The 25,541-nt window shown below is 39.3% G+C and overlaps 1 protein-coding gene and 1 long non-coding RNA gene across 3 annotated transcripts; one reads left to right on the plus strand and one right to left on the minus strand.

Moving 5' to 3' along the window:
- Positions 1 to 6,522: 6,522 nt before the first annotated feature.
- Positions 6,523 to 17,727, minus strand: LOC111941353 (uncharacterized). The gene is made up of 3 exons (XR_002869973.2): positions 16,764 to 17,727; positions 14,982 to 15,059; positions 6,523 to 10,284 (listed from the first exon to the last, which is right to left on the minus strand). It is a non-coding gene; the product is annotated as an uncharacterized LOC111941353 (long non-coding RNA).
- CCL28 (C-C motif chemokine ligand 28) lies at positions 12,920 to 25,468 on the plus strand. Of its 2 annotated transcripts, none has more exons than XM_023944471.2 (3): positions 12,920 to 13,053; positions 23,814 to 23,940; positions 24,656 to 25,468. In XM_023944471.2, the coding sequence occupies exons 1-3, from the start codon at positions 12,990 to 12,992 to the stop codon at positions 24,831 to 24,833; spliced, it is 369 nt and encodes a 122-aa protein (XP_023800239.1). In that variant the 5' UTR covers positions 12,920 to 12,989; the 3' UTR covers positions 24,834 to 25,468. The 2 variants fall into 2 exon arrangements, with proteins under 2 accessions (XP_023800239.1, XP_086726106.1); XM_086869980.1 differs by lacking the exon at positions 12,920 to 13,053 and adding an exon at positions 23,629 to 23,712.
- The last annotated feature ends 73 nt before the right edge of the window (positions 25,469 to 25,541 follow it).

Raw genomic sequence — 25,541 nt, forward strand, 5'->3', positions numbered from 1 at the left:
GAATGTATGCCAATGCAAATTTGGTAGTTTGTACAATAGTGCAGTGGGCCTGTCTATCCTTTATTATAAAATGAATAAAAGGTTTCTTTCTTGGAAAGAAGATTGGAAGAACAAAACATTCCTTAGAGGGTTATCCTCATGCTGTGAATTTCTGTCTTTTGGAGTTTTCCAGAGACAGCATAAGAAATGTCTTGCTTTAGAGCCCTCAGATCAAAACTGTCTTTTATCCAAAGCATAAAGGTTTACTAGAGGAGCATTGCTTATTCATTCACTTCTATCCTATATTTTAAACTACAGGCTATGAAATGCCAATAATGAATAAATTTTGTGCAAGGGGTGAACACTGAAACCTGTGTAGAAAATTTTCTGTATTCTTGTTTCATGGTATAATACTTGCATAATTTTGTGCTTTATCCAGATCTTTTGCAAAGGGAAATGTATATAGGAACAAAGTGTAGAATTACACTTTCTCACTTTTAGACTGTAGCTGTAGTGTTTCTGGTAACTGTATGTCTGCCTCCAGTCCTTAAGATCAGTACTGTACCATTCTAGCTATGTTTAAGGATCAGTGCATCTTCAGTAGTTTAAAACTACATATTTTAATTCTCTTTATTTCTAGATATTTCTGTGGGAGCTTTTACAGTTGCTTGGAGCTGTATTTTGAAACTGTTTTCTGGCCGTGTTCTTACACCAGTTCTACCACAGCAATAGGTTAACCCCTCTCAGATACATATTAAGGAAAGTAGCAAGTACTTTTTACCATGACTTCTTTCCCTCCAGACAGACATGGCAGTCTCACACCTTAACCTGACATTTAGGCAGCTTTAGCTGAGGCCATCGGCAGCTTTTCAAAGTAAACTGACACTTGGCATGTACTGCTATAATTTGTGGGTAGCCAGAGTAGGGTACAAAGGGGAAGTTAGATGTTTGTTTCAGCCTGTTTGTCGTGGGCAGAGTGGGAGCTACAGTGATTATAGAGAAGACCTCCCGTTGGGTTACAAGGCAGACAGGACCCTCTTGCTTTCTAAACTTCTAACAGAGGCCTCTGGGTGGAGCTGGACCCATCCTTAGCCCCTCACTCAGTCAATGGTTTATGTTAATGGATTAAATAGCCGTTATTGAAGCTTTTCACAGCTTTGTCCCACAGGATTTAGGTTGACAAACTAGAGATATTTATATAAATTACTTATTATGATAATGATGAGACTAAAAGATCTTAATCAGAATTATCTACTACGTAGTATAAGTAGCTGTAACTACTAGTCTAGTTCAGTCCACTATTTTTGAAGTAATACTGAAGCAATTTTATTAAAGGTAGCAAAAGAAATTATGAAGCAGAGATTGATTTTACTAACCCTTACCAACAACTGTGGGCAAATCTCACCTGGATGCTGGTATCACTTTTTACTACAGTGCAGTATGTATTATACCATGTGCCCTTAATAATTGGACAGTGAATTATTCATAATTGATCCCACGTCTCAAAGAAAATGATGCTAAGTTTGAATTAAACTGGAATAATTTTTACAGCAGTCCACTTATTATGAGAAGAACATTTCCTTTGCTAATGGAAATAAAGTTCCAGAAAGAGAGAGAAGAGATTAAAATTCAGTCTGATGGAAATGTTAGTACATAGTTAATTTTGGACACATTTGTTTTTATTCCATCAGTGTCAGTATGAAGCTGAGTGATGAAATGCATCAGAAGAGTACATGTCTGTTTGAGGAATTGAGCTAATCTAAATTCTGTCAATTATGCAAATTTATTCAGGGCAGAAGAAATTTTGTATTCTCAGCGTGAGATACACCATGAGCTTTCATCAGCTGGTAATTTTGAGCCCAAAAACTAGGCTTTGTTTCCCTGCTACAGGCAGACCTTGCATTGTAGAAAAGGAAGAGCTGTCAAGTTGAAGTTTGTATTCATTACAAAAAAAAACAGTAGTAATGCTTTTCTTCAAAATGATAAGTTGGTGCCTTCAGTTCTTTCTTAAAATTTCCCGAATTTTACACCCTCTGCAATGAATTTTTGAATTTATATTTGCAAATTTTATATTTGAATGCTGTATTGTAGAACTGTTTCCTGTTTTTTAAGCCCGCTATTGAAGTTAAATGGTACTTTTATTGTCTATATATACATATACATATATGTGTGTGTGTGTGTGTGTGTGTGTATCACACCCTGATCTTTCTTTGTATGTTCATACAATAATTTTGCATTTGTTTAGCTAATTTTGTATTGATTTTTCCTGGAGTGAAGAGAAGTGTTTTTCTCAGTGACTGGAGAAAACCAGGCATGCTGCAACTTAGCAGAAACATTTTAGTGCAAGGAAATCTTCAGAATATTGAAAACAATAAAAGAGATTATACTGTCCTTTTATGGAAGCATTCATTAGGTTCCTAGGCAGTTTTTAAAAACAGATTTGTTTAATCAAAACTAATAAAAACTGAAAACATTTGTGTTAGCAAATATGAGTGAACAATCTGCATGAAATTGGATTTGTATAATTAAACTGTTGCAGGGATAATCAGCCAAGTTGCTGTTGCTATATTCACCACAGAAACAACTCCTTTGGTCTAGGAATGTTAGTAATATCTCTGGAGCTTTCCTCATGTTGCCAAGGGAATTCAGTCTTTGATCTCAATTTCCCTTTAAAAGGTACATTGAGCAAGGGCTCCTTGCCTGAGGTGGGGTAATTTCCTTAAACTAACTGTCCAATTATTCGCAGCAGTTTTTACAGATGAGCCAAAGAAGCTCAGTACAGTAACTGTGCAAAAGAAATTAAGTCAGTTTATGTCCAAGTGGACATAATATTGGCATAAGGAATTTAGAAGGTAGAATGCTTGCTGATTGAATTGCTGATGATCAAAACTACCTCATTTTTATGTATTACTGCCAGTAATTCGAAAGCAAAGTTTGTGGTGACTGCTCTAAAAATCTGAGGTGCTTCTGGGCCAAGTGAATACTGTAAGATTTGAGTAGTAAGGCTTTCTGAATGTATTTCCAACAAAAGCATCGGTGTCATCTTGTTCATTTAGCTGTACATATGTAGGTACACACACTCATTTCCTGGTCTTATTGTGGAAACATGCTTGTGGCTTGGGGAGTTTTGGTACAAAATGCTCTAGCTAGCATAGCCCTTTAACACAAGTAATTTTTGTTTCATTAGTCCACATAGAGATAGATCATCCCTTCTATTTGATACATTTTCTTAAGGTGGAAGTTTGAGTGCTTTGCCAGCATCTTTTGTGTGAGTGTTCTGTATGCTTGTGCAACATAAATTAGCAAAGCAGAGGCACACAGAACTTCATACTATAAAAATATGTGCACATGATTTATTCGTAATTTATTAATTAATTTTTAATTTTTTTGTAATTTAATTTTAATTTTTTGCCATGGTAAGAAATAATTCCACGTCTTAGCATCATGCATATTGCATTTAAATATCTATATAAATGTTGACTAAATAGTATTTCTAGCAATTTTATATGGCTGCAGATACTCTTAGAATTTCATGTGCTCTCCTGGTGCTTGACTTAACTCAGTTTGGATGATAAGCATGATCCTGCTGCCTCAGTGTACCAGATTTCTCACCTGGGTGTAGCAAATGTAAGTGGTAGATATCTGTCTAGAAGTAAACAACTATAGAGAACCTTTCTATTCAGTGTGTGATTTCTCAGTCCATTCAGTGGTGTTTAAAATGTGATTCATCTCTTCCTGAGAGAGATGTATGCTTCTGGTGTACTGAATTGCATTCCAGTCATCACAGATTGTTCTAACTAGATGGTACACAACTGTAATTGGGATTGTAGATTGGGCTTATCTTCCTACCCTTCACATGATTTCCCCTTGCTGGAGAAGGAAACTATCCCTTTAAGGACTATTTTATCCAGGGGTTCTTTGATGTGTAACATAATAATGTAAACATAAAAAAGTGAGACAACTAGAGACATTTCTCAAGAGGCACTGATGCTATAGCTGCTTCTAGATTGGCATATTTCAGTAAAGGGATAACAAGGTTTTTAAAATTATTTTAATTTTTAAAATGCAGATTAGGCATTTATTGTATAATTAGACAATTTTGTCAAAATCTGTCCAAACACAGGAGTTTCTCTGAAAGATTTCACAATTTCAGTGAGAATATTTATCATGGCAGAAGTTTTCAGTGCTAAATATTTGCTTCAGTTTACTATATGTTCTAAATTCAGTATATGGGGACTTAAGAACATGAAATCTGTTTAGAGTTTCTACCTTTTTCTCTCTTGAAACTTGACACAGAAGAAGCTCTGTTTAAGTTTCCTAAAGTAGAGCTTGTATTAGGTAGTCTAGCTTGCTAGTCTCTGTAGTAATATAGAAAAGCTGACCACCTGATACTGTCATGATAAATGTTTATTGCAGCTAGAAGCCCCTGCTGCTGCTCTGCAGACACCAGGGAGGTGTGAGCAGTGTTTGCTGCTGCTGTCTGCAGACTCAGCGCGAAGAAGGAGTGCTGCAGTGTTAGTTAAGGGAAACCATGGCTTGAGTATGTGCTCTATGGGGCTCCATGCTTCAGTGGTTTCCGTGAGTGTTAAAACCTGCTTCTGTTACAAAGCAAATCATGAGTTTCAAAAAGAGAGGGATTTTCCCCAATGAATTTCAGCCACTGAAAGTCTTTTTGAATGATCAAATTTCTTGAAAACTCATTTCAGATAAGAAAACCAGTTTGTCAGTGACTTGATTTACAAGTATGTTCCTGCTGTCTGTTGCAAAGTGAGGAATGTTGGCACATTTCTGTAGCTCTCTGTTCCTGGATTAGCTTTGCAAGTAAAGGACATGTTTTCTTAGTCACCAAGTCTGAGCATTTCCCCTCTTTTTAGTGAACGGATAGAAGGCTTTGGAAGTGTTGAGGACAACATTTTTTTCCCTTTGGTACATATTCACAAGCATTCACCTGTCACAGTTATGAAGGGTATTCAATAGAAGATGGAGAATGCTTCAGACCAGGCATGCACTGAATACTGAATCAGGATGTGTCCAAACTGCTTACATAACATACTCTAGGTGAATCTCCTCTGCAAGAAAGTAAATGACAGTGTGAAAAGTCTATTGGGAAACAAAGTGTTGAAGACAGAATTGTTTTGCTCAGGCTTTTTATTTCACCCAGTTGTTCTACCTCCCTGCCTTGCAGGACTGGCTTTTGAGTGAGTTTGTTCTCATTGCCACACAGTGTGTGCATACACTAAGCTTATTTGAGAGGGGAAGGGTTTCAAATGCACAGGTGAAGGTGAGTTACCTGATGGTAGCAGAATACTCTGTTCCTCATGTGGTGCTAGACCACCCCCAAGAGTGGGTGGGGGAAGCACCACTCAAAAGGATTGGTATTGATTGAAGGTAGAGAACACATTATTTTCCTGGCTCTGGTGATATTTCAGGGAACCTGGCAGGAGTTGTTTTACTGCAGGAGAGAGAAGCTTTGCGTTTCAGATGAGATTACGTACTCACATAATTACATCTACAGAGGCAATAAACACTGATGTTCTCAGTGTAATGAGAACAGCTTCTACTAAAACTTTCCAAGTATGTGCTACATCTAGACTAGCAAAAAAAAAGAGGAAAAAAAAAGGAAAAAAGGCAATGGAATACTTTGCACTGGAGATGTTGTTTCAAAGCACTCACATCCTGCCATGTTTACAAAGGGTGTTTGCTGTTTCTTCTTCCTTTCTCTCACAAAGTTGTATTTCCCAAAACATATATATATCCCAAACCATATTTACCAGCCTTTAGCTGCTTCACATAAAAGGACAAAACATGTAGAGTTACATACAGAAGGAAATTTGGTTTACCAATGTTATGAAGGCTTTTCACTAGGCTTTCAAAATCAAAACAGTTGAGCAGAGGTGTTATGGAGCATACAGAAAATACATTTCAGTGCTATTGAATGTTTTATTCCTTCATACTTTATCAAAATAAAACTTCACTGCCACTTGTCTGCTTTCCTTCAGTAGTCCTGAAGTTTCCTTCATAGCTAGTCCTTTCTTTGCTCCATCTCCATGAGTTTCCTGGTGGTAGTATTTCATGTTTGTCTCCAATGTGCTTTGTAAGAATTACCCAATCTCACTAGATCCCTAATTAGTTTACAGGAGGTAAAAATGCTTATTGTCTAATATGAAGAAATGGGGTAGCTGAGCCAATATGTCTGTTCAAAGGTAAGTGGTATTAGAGAGTAAATGAGATTAAACAAAAAATTTACTTGCCCAACTTCAAGTGGCTGATATTACCTAAAAGTGCAGATTTATAGCTGTGTATGTTCATGAATCAAATTAACTCTGCTATATCTGTGTAGTCTCTATCTGCTGGCTTTGAGATGAGCTTGTTTTGCTATGGTAGTTTCATGATGTAACCTTTACTGTAAAAGAGGAATATTTGGTGACCAGATTTTTTAAGAAGAATTCAAAAGAAAAGCAGGCCAAATCCAGCAACCAAAGACCTTCTGGTATTAATGAGCAATAACTGTAGAGTGTATTATCTCATATTATTAATAACATCCTTATTAGTAATTTATTTGTCTGGGTTAGTGCAGGGAGGTTTCAGTTACTCATGTTAGACATTGTTTAACAATAAGACAATCTGTGCTCAAGTAGTCTTACAATGTAAATAGTTTGGTTTATATCATGTAGGTAACATTTAACTGTAAAAATATGAAAATGGAAGAAGTGATTGTAATCTTGTTTAAGTTCCAGTAACAGACTTTATAAATGTAAACTAAAACTAATGAATGCAGATGAGTAGTTTTTTTCTCAAACTGTTGACATTCCCTGCATCCCAGGCGCTTGTGAAATTCATGCTTCTGGTATTCCAAAAAGAGAGTGGCCAGGAATACTCCCACATTTTTTGTGCTTTTTCTTTAAATGAGTGTTTAAAGAAAATTCTTAAGTATGTTTTCCTGAGACAATGACTTAATGTAGAATCATGGGGAGGACCTATATCCAATTTATGCATCATTTTACTGTTCAAAAATTTACTCTTTCTGTGTCCTGTTGTTGGTAGAGTCTGGCCTCCTTTAAAAGCATGCCAAATCTGATTTTTTCTAAGTGAGACGGTAGAGATTAACCCAACTGCAGTCCTGTCTACTATGTTTCATCATAACACATGATGGAATTGTATGCTGAAATTATTTTGTTCCATTCTGTGGAAAAAAAATGAACCAAAAAAAAATTAAAGTAGCATGGGGAGGAAACTGTTTTGGATGACTGCTCCTTGCATGGTGAGTTTCCCCACTTGGCCCAAGTTACCTGACAGCCCCAGAGACAGAATGGGCATTGATAGAAATTTATGCAAAGACACAGAGTGAAAACACTTTTACAGTGAGCCACAAGGCCTGTTCAGGAAAGAAAGATCCTTCATTATTGTCACCATCACATTTCTTAGCTTCAGCTAGAAAGCATGAAAGAAGTCTTGGCTCACAATGGTCTTAAATGAACTGTGAATTCAGCTCTAAACAAAAAACCAGATAGGCTGTGTGAGACTGACAAGTGCAGCATAGCCTCAGAGGCCTCAGAGCTGTGAGGAGATGACTGCCTGTTACCTGGCAGACCTGAGGTCATCTGAAGTTGTATAAAAGCCTCAGTGCTAACTAAATAACAAACATGTAATATGAGGACATGATGGCTTATAAGACAAAATTTAATTTCCTGGTATAAACAAGGGCTGCAAGAGATCATAGTTCAGGGTTGGTAATGACTTCACAAGCTACTGTCAGAGTCAGTGGATTTGGGTCAGGAAAAGAGCTATAATCACATTTGTTCCCTGCAAGGCTGGTGCAAGGCTGCTGTTCCCCACGCGTTGCTGCAGTGCGCTGCATGTGCCCCGCACACACTCGTGTTGGTATAACCTTGTCTGCGGTCATGTTTGCGCTCGTCCTGCGTAAGCCTCTCTGACCGTAAACGTGTTCAGACAAACTGTAAGACCAGAACATTTCTGTGTTTGTTTATGTTGGTAGAAAACAGCACCAAACTTTTTTAAAAACTTGACTTTATGCATTTCCATTTGTCACTTTTTGTTATCATCCTCTGCATATAATGTTGGGTTTTAAAAGATAGGGAGATCAGAATAGACGTTCAGGGTACATCTTGAACAGAAAGACAACTTCAAGTTTTCTAGGACTCAGGAGAAGCAGAACATCCTGCTGATCCAGACCACTGACCTGGTCAGGTACTGCCGCTGTAGGGCATGAGCTTTCACATGTTTGTGAAACACGTGGACCTTCTGTCCATCCCCAGTTTTGGTTTTTGCCTTTTGGAATCAAAAGCACAGACTCAGTTCCTCATTCAAAAAGTCAGTTAAGGCCTAGGACAAAAAAAAAAAAACCATCCAAAATTTAGAAGTACCTGGTCTTTGGAACTCAGCATTGTCATGACAAAAGGCAAAGTCTCTTGGCAGGTAGAATTGGAAAGAGGCTGTGTGGACTGATGCAAATGTCATGTTTTTTATTTGGTTTGAAGAACAACTCAGCTATGCAGTCAAGAAGATACATTTAAAACAATAAGGAAGCATGCAGAATTACTGGTCTTTGTTCTATTCAAAACCACAATTCTCAGTGTATTTATTTCCTGCTTGTGCATCTCAGTGTCAGTTTTCTCCTGAGTCAATCAGCTGTGGAAAATATCTGCCATTCTTTCTCTTCAGCACCTACCTTGTGGTCCTCTAAATTATGGTTTGTTTGTTTGTTTGTTTGTTTTAGTTTTGTTTTTGGTTTTTTTAGTAGAGAATGAGAAGGGAAGGGTCTTCAGTTTGTCCTTTTGTTTACTGCCTCAATAAATTAGGTCATTCCTCTAATGCTGCCTGATAGTGTGTCAGCCTTAGATGGGGTTATACTTTGGCTATCTCAAGTGATGGGAACATGCTATTAGGAGCCAAGATTTTTAATTCGCCAGCAATAATGTATTCTTTGGCAGTCTTGAAGTAAGTTTTTGAGGTGAATCCTGGGGCTCTGCTCAGCACTGACTTCCCAGAATGGTTCACCATCTGCAACATGATGCTAATAGGGAATTCTATCACATGGTACCCCTTGTTTCTTCAGTAATTGTTTTCTGGGTGTCTGCCTCTCTGGTCTGCAATATTTTCATGGCCACCTTCTCTTTAGTTTCATTCCTTCAGAGAGGGACAGAATCACAGATCTTCTTTCAGCATCAGTTTTCTCACAGTTCTCACTTCAGAGAGATTTTCACTCCTCTTTTGAATGCCAGTCATCCCCTCTTCTCTATTAGCACCTGTGCCATGGAATTCTCTCCTCCTCCTGTGGTAGGGGCTTCCTTTGTCCTGTTTCCATTGGTGATGATTATTGGTGCCACAGGAAGAGCTTAAATGCGTACAGCCACCTCCAGGTAAAAAGCCTGGAGGTGTATATATATTGTCTGTCTGTCTGTCCATGACTTTGCGTGTCAGCTGCTCCAGATGAAATCCAAAATACCCATAATAAACAGTTTACTGAAATGGACAATGGGAAATTCTAGGTATTTCTGTGAAACTTTAGCGCTTTGGCTTCTTGGTCTGTAAAGCCCAAAATGTCGTTTCAGGACAAAAACCTTCATCTTCTCCCAAAGAACTCAGCTTTCATCCTATTCTGTACAAATTTAGTAGTCAGGGAACGGGAAATCTATGCCCCGAGTGGCAGGCAACAGCACAGAAAGAAACAAGCCTTTCAGCAACTCCTGAAAGCGGTGCACCTTTGTGCACCAGAGAGTGCTGGGGAGGCTGAGCACAGCGGGAGCACATGAACATCATCTGTGGGGACATTCATCTGGTGCAAGAGGAATGGGTGCTCCAGTCCCTCCTCAAGTTCCTTTCCTGTTTTATCTACCCACAAGATGCAGTGCTGCGTGTAAGATGGATCCATCCCACTGAGGCCCTAGCAGGCTGCTGGGGAGCTGATCTGATATGTGGGTGTATCCATACCCTCCCTCTTGGGCAGAGGACTGAATCTGGCTTGTATATTGGAACTTGCATATTAAGCACTAATAATTTTCACAGCTCAAAGTTTTCTTGGGGACTCTTCTATTTTTTTCCCAAAATAAAGTAGCCACGGACAAAATTTCTGGTATGGAGAAGGCTGAATGAGAATTGTGCAAACCATTTTGAAGTCAGAGGTTTATTGCAGGCACAGGGCAATGCAGTCTAGAATAGGGGACATTTGAGGAGGCCACAGTTTCGGGTTTTGATACCCACATAAACAATTGAGACATTGCTAGGAAGTCCAAAGTATATTTGTAAATCATTGTGAAATATGTCCATTCATGATTTCAAGCCAAACTAGGAAAAAAAAAATAAATATTACTGTGAGTTGATTATTATCATCATTAACAGAGTAATAAGTACTGTAATAAGCCTATTGCATCTATCAATGTGCTAGAAGCCTTCATGAAATTAAGTTTTGCTGGAAACAGTAACAGTATTTTAGCATGAATTACCCTGTGTTAGCAAACTGGGCTTAGTCTTCCTCAGCATGCCACTCCTGTGGCAAAAGATCATTATTTGACTGCAAGGAAGGTGTGAAGGAAGGAGCATTTGCTCTTGCCTCAGCTTGAGAAACTGAAGAACAGTAAATATAACTGAGGGCATTATGTTACAGTGCACAGTGCAGTAGAAGAAGTTACAATCATTAACCTCTGGTCAAAAACTGAAGGCTCAGATTAAAAGGTCTGTCAGTTTTAGCCTTGCTAGTTGTTCTACTTTCACAAGTAAAAGGTAGAACTTCAAAAAGGATTTTAAAAACCATTTACTTTGTTTCTCAGGATAAAAGAATGACTAGCTTCTCATATGCAACAATTACTACCTGCAGGTTAGTGCTTTGATTTGAGTTTTGAATGCACTCCAAGTCAATATGTCAATAAAACTCTTTGCCTTCTTTCAGCTATACTTGTAACTAATGCCACTGTCAACTCTTGTCAGCCAATTTCTTGGAAAAGATTTTCTGGCTAACTCCTTCCTTTGAAAATTGGATGGCTGCCTGCTCATTCATGTGGGGCCATAGCACAATATTTGCTATTGTTCTCTGACTTTGTTTTTATTTTTAATTTCTCAGACTCATAAATTAGCTTATTTCCTCAGTTTACATTTTGTCCTTTTCCAATAGGTTTAGCATTTTAAATTGTTGACACATTATATAGCCTCCATAAAGTGGAAAGCATGTTCCGGGTCTGACACAATCCCAGCTTCCTTGCTGCACTTTCATGTTGAAGTAAATGGCCATTTACTTTATTCTGTACCTATAAATGACAATATGAACATAAGATAGAGGAACATAAGATATAAAACTTGAGCTCAAGCTGAAATAAGTTTTATTCAGTGTGCTGTTGTTACCAGCAGCAGAGAAAATAATACTCAGATACCTGTATTCACTCCCTGGTTTTAGAACATAGGAGGTGTGTGTGTCTGAGTTACCTCTGGGGACCTCTTAGAACTTGTCATAGAGGAACAAGTCTTAAGAAACACAAAATGTTTTGGTTCTTCCTCCATCCCCATCACTGCTACAGCTCCCTGTAGTCCATTTTCTCACTGTGGAAAGACCTTTGTAATCTGGATCAGGTCTTTAAAACTGTACCATCCCATGTGAAGCATTTGCCAGAACAAACTAATTAATTATCTGCAAGAAAACAAAGCATCCTGATTAGCAGCATCAACCAGATACTGGAATACAAAATCTAATACTGACTGAAGCTGTTTCTTTAACATGTTACTCCAGTAGCATCTGTCTCACTGTATTTCTTTTAATCTAGTTTGTTCCTCCTCATGCTACTTTGAAGAACAGTAGTGTTGCTAGTATTCTTGTCCTTAGGTTCAGGTTGTGGTGTTGTGACCTGTCTTAGCTTTGGCCAGGGTGGTTTAGCTTTTATAAACTGAATGGTGACAATGGGTCAACTTGCTGATCTCAACATAAATTACTTCCCCAAAATCATACTTTAAAAACCACACAAGATTATGTTCTACTCTTTTTCATTTTAACAGTAGACTTTTATTTCAAAGTGTGGTAGTCTGGATTTGCCCTAGTCTCTAATCCTGGCAGATAACAGTGAATAGCAGAAACCAACTGCTATGAAGTAAAACACTGATAGCCAGAAAGGTTGATTGTACTTTATTAATTTATTATTAGATGAAATTGCAAAACCAGTGTTGAGACAGTGTAAGTATAGACTAAAGTCCCTGAAGCTAGCAATTTCTTCCACTTTGTGTCTGGAAATTAAAGAATTCTAAGAATGGTGTAATGAGCCAGAGTAAAGATGAGCTTGGTGTAGGAAATTCCCAGACTGCTTTTTCTAGCTCAGCCCTGGTCAAAGCAGGTCAAAGCAGGCAGCCTGCACTGCACTGGCTGTGGTGGAATACAGCAGCTGTCTGCCACCCTTACAGCCACAGAGCTCAGTTCAGACTGAAACCACACAGTAATCTTTTAGGGGTTTGGAAGCTGTGAAACCTCCTGAAAGCCAAGTATGACAGGAATAACATGGTCCTTACAGACTGAAAATGCCTAGGTCAAACAGAAACTGAGGGCAATGGTGGAGTCTCCTTAAGGCTGTACCTGTTTGCAGCGCAGCAAGTTCGGCCCACAGCATTGCACGTGTAGCTTCCATGCAGATAACACTTAATAGCAGAGGGTTTTTTTCTTAATCCTCAGTCCTGCAAGTACTTGTTTCTGAGGTATTCTTACCCTTGGCAAGTCTGTTTCTGAACAGCCTCATCAGTGAGGAGGGCTGCAAGGATCTGGCTGTAAGACAGTACCGTCTTGGGGATCTGGGTGGAATACAGCCTGTCTTCCCATCTGGCAAAACACACGTCTTCAGGTGAGAGGAGGGATCCTGCTGAAGTCCATAGTGCCACACAGGACAGAACTGACGCCAAGCTGCTGCTCAGGGTGGGGCTTTAAGGCACGTTCATCCCCGGCAGCCAGCAGGTAGGATCAGGTGTTAGTCCTGCAGCTCGCCACCTGCTCTGTGGCTGCGTTCCCGCAGCAACAAGGAGGAATGGATGTGAAATTTGTCATTGTTTTGGTTGTTCTACCACTCATGGTTAGTCAGACGTCTGAGAGTAAGTAGATCTGTATTTTATCTTTTTCTATACTTTGATCTCTTGAAGGAAAAAAGACCTGAAGTGTGCCTGCCTGGAACCGTGTCTGCTTGAGCCTTTGCAGCTCTGCACAGGACCAGAGGTGATAGCTCAAAGGTCTGTGTTGCTTTTCTTCAAAAAGTTGAAGTTGGGTGTCTTAACTGAATAGCAGTTGGCATTTTCAGCAGTCAGGGATTCACCTGAGAATTTCCTCTGCAAACCTGATGTTTCCACAACAGATGTGAGCAAGTTATAATTCTGTGAAGTGGCTTAAGCATGGAAAAGTCATATGAGCTCTTTGTCGTAGGAAACATTATCAAGAAGGGTTTACCTGCTTAGGGTGTATGACCTTTACAGCAGTGATTTCCTGAAGGAACACCTAGTAAAATGTCAGTAATTGTTTAAAGGGAACTCACAAGTTCAGGTGGAAATTCCTCCTTTACAATCTTCCCAGAGGAAATGTGTTTAGAAAATCATTTGGTCTTTTTCCTTTAAAGTGAAATTTAAGTAAAATTGCCCTGGGTGACAGAGGTTTCAAAAAACTTTTTATGAAAAACTTCAACAGATTTCTCCCAGCAGAAAAGCAGTTTTGCATGCAACTTTGCTCTGTCCAGTGCAGCATGTCTCAAGGATTCAGGAGATCAAATAACACTTAAAAATTAAACTTAACTTTAAACCCAAAATTTAAAAAGAAATTTTAAAAATTAACTTTAAAAGCTTTCAAAACCAACTAGGCAAGGCTGTGCTTGATTTCTTACTTCTTCTTTGTAATTTTTTACTATAAAATAGACTGTGTTCACAGAGAAGGTAACTCAGATTCTGGAGTTTCTTCAAGATGATTATTTTTCAGGCTCTACTGGCTTCAGTAGGAGTAGGAATTGTGGAATTCCTTGAAGATTTACACAACACATAGACAAAATCTGCCTTAGAATTGTATCCTGTTAAAATGGCCACTGCACCTGCTGGCATGGAAGGCTCTGCAAGTGCTTTTGTTCTGGCCAGTCAGCAAGGTCTTGCACAATAGAACTGACACATACATGCACAGGTCAAAGTAAAGGTTCTCTTAGAATGTGTTCTTTTACACTGAACCTTCTGAATGCCTTTACCACCCAACTTTCCTCATCCAGACATGCTCCATACTTGACTAAATTCTCAAATGGCAGACCCACAATAAAAATGAGCAGAATTTCAGGTGGCTGGTTGGGTTTCAGGCACACCCTACCTGAGCTGAACCAGATTTGTACTTAACCCTACCTATGCTTACGCTTCCTAGGCTCGCCATTATGCACCCATTTAATTCAGGGTGACAGCAGACATACAAGTAAGATCTGGACTGGTGAACATAAACTTGTGGTAGTTTCCTTTGCTTGTGGATGTGAATTGGCAGCTGTTGATGGAGGTCAGGAAAGCCATCTGTTGTTCAAAATCACACCTAGCTACAGGCTTAAACATGACCCAGCCAGGCAAGGCCAGAAAAAAAATCAAGGTATTCTGTAGGATGTGATGGGGATTTCTCCTCCACAAACTCTACCCCTTTACCCCAATTCCCCATAACATAATTCAAAATAAATTTTTCAATTTTGTTTTAAAAATCCTGGTAATCTTCCATGATCACATCTCAGCCAAGGATTTACAGGGATTTCCTCAGTGAAGGAGGCAGCACTGCAAGAAGTATGAAGTAGGCTGGACAACGGAGCTTATTCCAGAGATGGCTGGTTTGAATTTCAGTTTGAAAAGACAAAAAAATTCTATTCTGGAAGCTCCTACATGAATTTCATCTTGAAGACATGAAGGGAGAAAACTGGTAATTCACATACAGTAATAGCATCCAAATCAAATGTTCAATGCTACAGCACAGGAATAACAACTAAATAAGATTGAGACTTCCCAAAGGAGTTATCTGGACTTACCCTACTGAAGATATTCCAGTAATGCTAGTCTGGTCTGTACAGTGTGGGAGATGGGTTCCCTCTTCTCAAAATGTGTTTCTTTACAGAAAAAAAACAGATTTATATTCACATGACAGCTTCTTTTTGCATCTTAATATGCAATACATTGTGATGTTTGTTTTTGCTAGGAATAGCAGAAATTTCCCATTCTGGTAAGGCAGTAGATATTACTGGTTTTTTGACCACATCAATATTACACTCTGTTTTGCCAATTTTCAGCCTGCATTTCTTTGATGCTCTGTAACCCAAGCACCAAGGATGTTATATGGAGACAGACAGCTTGCAAACTGATCATGATTTGATGGACAAAAACCTATCCTAAAATCCTGACCTGTAGGAAATACCCATCTATCCATCTCCAGTCAGCCTTCCAGCTTTGAACATGTCAGTATTAACAGCAGAACAGGAAAAGCATCACTTCATAACTTCATTTATATTTATTCTTTATATAGTATACTATTTTTATTTATGTCTTATTCTTTATGGTTATATGGTTTTAGCTTAGAATCCCTTCTATCTTTTTTTTTCAACTCTCAGAATTGTGCTTTAACTGTATGTATTGCCATGTCAAAATAGTAGGATGCATTGGAACATTTTTCAGTATTTGAGCTCCCCTCTCAAGTCCAGCAATTAAACAACTTCCTTGTTTTTACAGTTTATGTCTATGCTGTATTTCCCAAGAATTCTAACATCCTGCATTGTTCACCTGTCAGCCAGAATCAGAGCCTTCTGCATAATGAAATAGTTATTGGCTTGCGTTAGGTTAAGAGGAAAAGACATGCCTTGAGGTGTTGAACTCTTAAAATAGCCTCAAATTAAATGAGAGAAACCATTTTTGGCTTTATGAAATAAAGTGCTAAATATGCACTATGAGTGCTAAATAAGCTACCTGATAGTAGTTAATATTAAGTGCAGGTGATGTGATAGTAAATTTCCATCCAAGGGAAGAGCCTGGATTCTATGTTTGTATCAATACACACCATGTCCTGACTAAGCAAGATGTTAATACAATTAATCAATGCAAAGTTGTTTGGGTTTTCTTTCCAGATGTTCAAAGCCTACTTTGTAACCTCAAAAGAATTCCATTAGGAAATACTAATGCCTGCTGCTAATAGCACAGGTGTGCCAAACTTGTGCAATGTGTACAGACCTGCAACCATTCAGGGTGAACTTGAGGCACAATTAGCAGCAGGTCTCACATTTCAGCACAGAATCAGAAAGTGACTCAAATTTATGGACCTCACCATGCAAGAGAAGCATTCCCTCAGACCACACAAAGTGTTGAGGGAACCCATCCTGCTAAATAATGTTACCCATGTTTGTTGGGGTCCCTTAGTTTGTGAAAATTCAAGAACTGTCCTGTTTTTCTTGGTTACATGAAAGAACAAGTACAGTGTGGCCTCTCACTCAAGCAGTCCAGTTCACAAAGGTGAACCAGGTGCTCTGCCAGCAGTACTGACAGGCTCTTGTGCACTGCCAGTAGGATTCAGGAGGGACCACCAAAGGCATGGTCAAAACTGACTGCTGGAGCAAAACTTGTGAAGAAAAGAGCTGCACAAGTTCTGGGCAGCTGGGTTGGGTCTGGAGTGGAGGGAAATGGAGAAAGGAAGGTAAAATGCCTTCCCTACTGTTCTCACTTAAAGCACAGCTTTTCTTTATCATCTTTAGTCAAAAGAGACCAAAATGAAACCAATAGTTAAGAGCAAGCACAGGGGTTGGGGGCACAATGGCTCCATCACTCACCATCTATTTCCATGGGGCATCATCTCCCCTTTCTTCCTCCATCTGGCCCTCCTTCATGAGGCAAAGACCTGCCCTGCTGTAGAAGTCTCTGGGGCACCAAATGTAAAAGTGTTCACTTCTTTTCCCCAGGATCAGGATTGACAAGCAGAGAGACAGTTTTCACATTCAGACTTAGAATGTTTATTTTACCTTATCTATACTGCATTTTTACAGATAGTAAGTACTTCTAAACACTAACCTAGCAAGCTACAAATGGTGACCTTGGGCTCTGTCCACAAGGCCTTTTAAGCAAAAACTATCCAATTATCAAATGACAACTAACTTATTTTTACATTTAACCCAAAAACCAAACACCTGTGTTCTGCACTGCAAACTTTTTCACCTCCAAAAATCACAAAAATATTACCAAAATCCATGAAGAAGAAGGAAGGCAAAGACAAACCAATGCCTAAGAACCTCCATCTTGTCTCTTATTCACTACTATATCTCTAAACTCTGTATTTTTCACTCAGTAACTTAACATAATTCTATCTAACTCACACATTCACATTCCCAGTTTCTCAACTTAGTTTTAGAAGCCTTCTCCATGGTCTTAAATTAAACACAGTGTTCTCTCAGGTGCCTGAGCCTGACAGCATAGATAAAGGGACATTTTCTGTGCCTGGATCTCCAACACCCTGCCATGTTAAATTCTGTGTGGAGGAGGCTGGCAGAACCACTGACTGCCATTTCTCTCCTTGCCAGTGCTCTACCCTACCCCTTGCCCAGCCCCACCTGCCTGAAACTGCAAAGGAAAGCGGTACAAGAGCCTGGCATGCTCCCACTGTGTGCCACTGGAAGGTTCTTCATCAGGCATGACAGTTTTCCTAAGAGATTTGGTGAATCTAGGAATATCAGCTTGAAACTGAAGAAGGACAGAGAAGTTCTTTGTGGCCCCAGAAATCAAGTAGGTACCAATAATTCTTTTTAGTATTTTTTGCCTGAACTCTAGACAACCAGCCTTCTCTGGCTGATTAACATGTGGCTCTCAAGTTCGAGAATGATAAAAAGGATAAGACAAGTTTCTATAGACTAAGTTTGGCCAGATAGCGAGAGGAAATGGAAAAATAAATTTTAGGAAGTCAAAGAGATTTGATACTAATAAACTAAAACGTAAAGACAGGTATAATGGATAGTACTCATGGAGGTCTTGTTCCATGAGAAGCTTTGTTTTCACTGTGCTCTATTCCCAAGTACTCCATTTCAATCACAGCATGGTTTGATTTGGAAGGCATCCAAATCAAGATAATTTGATAATTCAAATTATCAAAGATAATCAATAATCAATTCAGTTCCAACCCCTTCTGTCCTGTGCAGGGACAAGTTTGACAACTTTACCTTTTTTTCCCCCTTTTTTCCTTTTTTGCTTTTCTTTTCTTTTTTTCTTTTTTCCTTTTTCTGAGTGTGCTAAATAACTTTGAAGACAACAGGTCTTTCCCTGGAGAGAGTTCCCAAAGAAGAAATACCAAAATAGATAATATCACTTGCTGAAATAACAACAGAGGAATCCCTTCTGTCTCAAGATCCATCACTAAGCTTAGTCCTTTCAGCAGCTCCTTTAGCTTTAAGAGTCTCAGTGTCAGACAACAGGTCAAAATAATTTTTGGGTAAGCTGCTGTGTATTTCTTACTGTGTCACTGAGCACAGAGACAAATGAAATCAGCAGCACTGCAAAAATCCTCTTGACTGATAAATGGCATAAAACAGGCCATGCCAACAACCGTGTGCAAAACCACAGTTCTTTCCTTTTAACTACTGTTAAATCAACAATTACTAATAACCCTGAGCTAATTGCTGAAACCACATAAAAAATACGGCCCTGGGTTGGGCTGAAATTATTAGCTTTGCTTAGGTTTACCTCCTAATTTCTTCCCACTTAGATTAAAATTAAATTATAGTAATTTAGCAGATTAGAATGAAGTTACAGTAACAGTGGAGCTGCAGAATGGCTCAGTGCTCCATGAGTGCAGTATCAGTTCTCCTGGGCTCTGGGGAATTACAGGATTTCCTTGGCTCACTGATTTTGTACTTCATACACAGGAAAAAAAAACACTTTTAAAACTGACTTCCATGTAAAAAGGTACCAGTTCTCAGAAGTGCCTCTGTCTTTTTTGCTGGTAAAACTTTCGTGTTCTCTGACAGAAAGACCCTCATGCCATGCATTCATCTGTGATTCACAGATTATCAAATTCTATTTTCCATATTGTATCTGTGCTTTCGTACACTTAACAAAATGTAGGGAAAAAAAAAAAAAAGAAAATTAATTGTGACAGCTTCTTTTTCATCAAAAACTCGGTGCATATCAGAATTCCTCAAAGAATAAATACATATGAAAGCAAGAAAGCATCCCCAGGCACATGCCTCTAATAAAAATGTACTAGGAGGCTCTCAGTGTCCATAAGAAATGCTCTTGCCTCTTTATCAGCACCTATTTACATTTTATTTTCAGTCTGGTTTCTGTAGGGGCATTCCCCAGGTTCACATGCAGCTTGCTGCCTGTGCTTCCACTGTGGGGCACAGTTCTGTACAACTGCGTGGGTTGGATGTCAGTGGCATCCAATGCTCCAGGTCAAAGACTGACTGAGCAATGAATGATTGAATTTGCTCTAAAATGGCAACTCTGGCCAAGTAAGTGGTGTCTAAATGTGAAGTTATAAACAAGTTGTTAAAGGTTACAGTTCCAGTTGGTTAAGTTTTTTGCAAAAGGGCAGTCAGTCAGAAGTGGCCAGTGAGACACACACAAGCCCACCTGGATGCATCAGGAGTTTTACTTTATTTTCCTTGGTTGAGCCTGAGTATGTTTTTTCTATAAACTATAAAAGTACATCAATATGAATTTAATATTTTTCAGTTATAAAGTGTACAAATGGGTAGCATGGTGCTATATAGTGCACTGAAAAGTGCAATACTGATAGTTCAGATCTGAATATCAAAGCAAGGGATGGTTTTAAGTACATAAAGTAGGATGTGAGCAAGAGGTAATAAACAAGCAAAAGCATCAGGAAAACCAGTTGAGGAAAAGTTCAAGGGAAGCTGGCTCTCCCTAACACCTTTTGTAATATTCAGCCACTCCACAGAAACTGGCAGTACTGGCCCTGCCAAACATTTTTGTTTACTGGACCCCAAAGCAATAGTGGAATAGACCTCTCCAAAAAGCACAGCAGGCAACATCAGACAGTTTAAAATACAGTTATCCTTCCTTAAGTTTTTATCTGACAGAATCCTTCTGTCAGGAGCTGACTGGCAACAACAAAACTTTATACTTTAGTTTTATCAACTCTATCTTGAGGACCTAGAAAAAAAATTACAATTAGTGATGCTCAATGAACTGGATTTCCATTTGCGAACATCAATTAACTTGCCTCACAAGACGTATGCTGCTGACGAGAGAAAAACAAAGGACAACTGGGAAATAACACAGGTAGCAATCAACACTTAATTGGTCCTTCTGAACCATATGATTATCTATAGCACTCCTCTCTGGGTTGCTCAGGAGACAACTGCTGAGCCAGCTTCTGTCTTTCCACCTCCCTTCTGACTATGAAATCCCAGGGCCCTGTCATCAATCCTACAGGTATAAAATCCCCCTTTGAGCAGCAGTAGGCAGTGTGAGTGCTCTCTGATGACCCCAGCTCCATTGCTGACTGCTCAAGCTCACTGCTACGGCTGTGCCAGCATCTGTTATTCCAGCACTAAGCAAGCACTCTTGTAAGAAGAAGCACACAGAATTGTCTTGCTTACAGGAAAAATTTTAAACAGACTTATGTCAGCTTACAGAAGCTGAAATTGATTCTCTTTTTTTTTTTCTAGCTCATGACTCTTGCATTCAAGGTTAAATGATTACTTAGGGAAAGCATGTATAGAAAGAAAAACAAAAACAAATAGGAAGGAAACTCCCTCTACACTTCTCCCAGATTAGTTCAGAGTCAGGGACCCAGGGGACCCAGGGGTCCTTGCTGGGCTCATTTTGAAGCATGGGTTTAATCCTGAGACCTTCATCCTAGATAAATCCCTGAGCAATACAGCTTTGCTTGTTCTTGAGCTAGTGGAGGAAATCCCTTTTAGAAGATCTATTTCTCTGCTAACACAGAAGAAAATCAAGCCCCAAATGTTAGTATTTGTCTTAAAAAACAAAAATCCACCTAGATTGATGATCTTCTTTTTAAAGTTCAGTGACTTTTTATTTTCAAGATGGTATTAGCAAACAGGAAAAAAATCTGCAGCATATAATCCCATAGGGGAGAGACATTCAACCATGGGAGCCCTTGGGGTAAAAGAAAACACAAATCCCAGCAAGAACATTGATCATTTCAAAGACACAACAAAAGATAATGGGCCTGATTTGACCTAAAAACCAGAGCTTCTAAATTATACTCGTGACACTTCCTGTGTCATTAATGTTGGTGATCTTCCACAAGTAAAAATAAATATTTTAAAATTACTTTTATATTACTGTAACAAGCCTTTACATATACATGCACAGGGAGGGGTAAAGGAAACTTATTTAAAGCACCAATCTCTCTAGTGGGAGAAACTGAGAGGACAGTATCTCACTGCACAAGCTGTGAGGATAACTAGCCCTTGACAGCACTCCGAATTTCCCTTGCACTCAGGCATGCAGCATGGGGAACAAACAAGAGTGTGAAGTGTGGCTGCAGGTGCAGGGCTTGGACCTCACTGGGCTCAGGGACACATGCTCAGGGGTGGATCATGTCAGTGCTGTGCTGCAGCTGAGGGAAATGGGCTTTTAGGAATGGCAGGCTGGAAGGCAAGGAGAGGGAGTTGGTCTTTATGCAAGAGAGCAGCAGGAATGCATGGATTCTGCCTGAGGATGGAAGATGAGCTGGCTGAGAGCTTACAGGTCAGAATTAGTGGGCAGACCAACAGGGGTGATGTGGTGGTGTGGGGGTCTGCCATAGACCTCCCAACCAGAGAGAAGAAGCTGAGGCCTTCTTCAAATAGATGGAAAAATCCTCAAATTCACATGTCTTAGTCTTCATGGAGGACTTTACCCATGCTGATATCTGCTGGAAGGGCAATACAACAGTGCTGAAGCAATCCACAAGCCTTGTGCATTGATGACATCATCCACAACAAGTGATCAAGGCACAGGAAAGCACTCAGGTGGACCAGATACTTGCAAACAGGGCAGTCCTAGTCAGGGGCATGAAATCAGAGGCAGCATTGGCTCCAGTGTCCATAAAGTAGTGGAGTTTGGGATTCTAGGAGAAAGGAGCAGGGCAAAAAGCAAGATCATGGACCTGGATTTAATAAGAGCTGATTTATAACCTCTTCAGAAATTTGGAAGAGTCCCATGGAATGTGATCCTGGGTAGAAGTGGGGTCAAATAGAGCTGACTAGTGTTCAAGGGTCACCCCCTCCAAGCATTAGAAAGGTCTGTTCTGACAAATAGAAACCCAAGGAATGTGTCAGGAGGCCTGGCTGGATGCACTTAGAGCTTTTAACTGCACCAGAACCTAAAAACAGTCTAACACAGGGGAGGAAGCAGGGCCACTGACCCAAGTGGAGTATAGGGTTGTCTGATCATGCAGGAATGAAGTTAGAAAGGACAAAGTCAAAGCTGAGCTGGAGTTGAATCAGTCAAGAGATGTCATGTGTAACAAAATGTCCCACAAGTCTATAAATAACAAAAGAAAGAGGATTGAATATGAAAACCCACTGCTAAGCTGAACAAAGTGACTGGTGCCAAATTACATAGAACAGGCTGAGATACTCAACACTTTCTTTTTCTTACTCTTTACTATGCAAACTAGGCAGAATAACAAGAATCCCAGGTTCCTGGGACCAGATGGAATGTTTGCAGCAAGGGTGATTTATTGTCAGTGGAGAAAGACTAAACTTGAGAGCACTTTTAAAAACTAGATGTATATAAGACCACAGAACAAATAGGATGGACTACAACCAGTGCTGAAGAAGCAGTTTGATGTCATTGTGAGGCCACTGTCAGTTACCTTGGAATAGTCATGGCAAGTGGAAGAGGTTCCTGAAGATTGAAAGAGAGCAAGTATTACCCCTATCTTCAAGTATGGCAAGAAAGAAGATCCAGAAAACTCCCCAGGCCAACCTCATCTCAGTCACTGGGAAGGTGATGAAGAAAATTTTCTGAGAAAGCATTTCCCGAGATCTGAAAGACAAGATGGCCATCAGGAGTGGTCAGCATGGATTTATGAAGAGGACATCATGCTTGACTGACCTGGTAGCCATCTCCAAATACTGTGACTAACTTATTGGTCTAGAGGAGAGAGATGGGGGTTTGTGTACCTTGAGTTCAGGAAAGGCTTTGATTACTGTCTCTTGCAATATCATCATAGACAAGCTGAAAAAATATAGGAGAGACCAGTGAAGATTGACACAGACAGAGAACTGAATGAAGGACTAGGTCCAGAGGGCTTTAATTGGTGCCAAAAACCCCAAGGGTCACCATGGGCTACAATAGAGTTTGATACCTTCATTAAAGACCTGGATGATGGAACAGAATGTGCCTGTGACATGTTTGGAGACAATAACAAACTGGAAGCAGTAGCTGGTGTGCCACATGGTTTTGCTGACATAGAAATGGGCAGAGAGGAAACTCACAAAGTTCAGCAAGGGGAAATGATGAGTCTGGGGAGGAATGATGGCAGGCTGGAGGCTAGTAGGAACAGAAATAAAACTCTGATCGGTTTGTCTCTTGTTCACCAGGACCTACAGGTGCATCACATGGCTCTGCTGATAATGAGGGAAGGGGCATGAACACATGACTTGCTTGATCACAGAATGGCTGCTTGTCCCATAAAATGGAGTTAATTAAGCTAAGCACATTATCAGGGGCTGAGAGCAGAGCTCAAGCAGGACCCAGGGACCAGATGGCCCTGCCTGAGCAGGGGGCTGGACCAGATGACTTCCAGAGGTGCCTTCCAATCTCAACCCCTCTGTGATTCTGTACAGTCAAAGTATGACTTATCCCTCTTATATCTGTATTGTTTCTAACATTGCTGCTCCTCTTTTTAGCTTTGTTTCCTGGGGCCTTTAACTGTTGCATGAAAATTTCAAATGAAATTCCCAAAGGAATTCTCAGAAGAGTGGAGAGATTTGAAATCCAGAAAGCTGATGGCCTGTGTCACCTAGAGGCTGTTATGTAAGAGATATTTTGTGTCTTTCACTATGAAAGGGATACTGCAAGTTAAAACCTATTAGGCAGCATTTAAATAAGTAGCATTTTAGAAAGCTAACACAATTTCAAAAAACAACATTGTATGCAATTTAAGAAATGTCCTTCCTTGTGATATTTGAACTCGATTGTTAAAATTTACTTTTTCAGTAAATATACTGAATATTATATTTTCAGAACTGAAAAATTACTCATACACCTTAAAGACTTCTCTGCTTTTTCAAATTATTTATCCTCTAAAACCCTTGCCTAAACTCATTAAATCAGCTTTACTTTTGTGCATAAACTATATCTAATTTTTTTCCTGGTACAATATCATACCATTTGGATTAAATTGGTACATTTTCTAGACTTTTGCATGATAATCATAGTCAGAATATCTACACAGTAATCTGCTTAGTTATTGTTTATAGAAATGTTTTGCTTTGCACTGTGGTTCTTTTTGTACTGAAGTAATAAAGCATTTTTTCAGATTTTGGAATATAAGTTTAGTCATGTAAACATAGATCCTAATATATTTGAAACCAGCAAAAAAATTAATAAACATGGCATAAAATATAACTTAAGGTTAACCAAGTCTAACTTGGTGGTCTTCATAGGTGAATGATAATTATGATGATTTTTAAAAGCTGGGATTTTTACTTTTTTTCTTTGAAACCAACAACCATTTTTTCTCTGTTAGTCTTCACATGAAAGGCAAAAAGTTCTGTGTGAATCCATGGAACAGAAAAATCAAGAAAATGATGAAGAAGATGAAGCACAAGATTCATAGGAGCAAATCTCATATCAGAAAGCAGAGAAGAACCAGAATTACCAAACAGAAAGAACAGAAGCAGCAGCAAAATGAAGCAAGACCATGATGAAGATACTGTGCCATACAGCACTGTGGGCGAGGATACCAGATTTCACCAGTGGTGGATGATTGTAGGATTAAAATGACTTTTCAAATCTCTTTGTGCTAGAGAAAGCAGAGGCAGAAAACATCACCTGTACTCAGAACAATGCTGATCAGATTATCAGACAAATGACAAGTTGTTCCTGGTAATGCCTTGTAACAAGTACTTGCCATACCTCCTGGATCTTTTTGAAGACTTAAATCTTCCTCTCTCTCTCACCCTGCTTTTATGGCAACCTCCCCTGTGATTTCTGTTTTAACATACTGCTCCTTCTCATTCCTCAATTTTTACCCAGTCCTATCCTTTTCCTTATTCTTCCCTGCCAGCAATCATCTTTCTGCTGTTGCCTGTTTTGTTTACATTCTTCCAGTCATTAATCTTTTTTCTTCATCTTACATAGTTTCACAAACACTTTTTCAGATAGTTCCAGCTTGTTTGTCAACACCATATCTTTTACCTGTTCTAAGCAGTCTCTGCTCCCAGCTGTTAATACCATGAAATATAATTTCAGTGGTAATATCTGATCCTCTTCATAGGATTCAAAGTGTGGCACTCAGAGCTATGCAATAAAGATCATCTCTATTGCTTTTGTTCATTCAGTTTTGTTTATTCAAATACTCAGATCCTTCAATACACTCTTTGCAGAATTTCTCATAATTAGAACTGAGGATG

This window comes from Cyanistes caeruleus, chromosome Z (genome assembly GCF_971803275.1).
Source record: "Cyanistes caeruleus chromosome Z, bCyaCae1.hap1.1, whole genome shotgun sequence".
NCBI classification, from domain to species: domain Eukaryota; kingdom Metazoa; phylum Chordata; class Aves; order Passeriformes; family Paridae; genus Cyanistes; species Cyanistes caeruleus.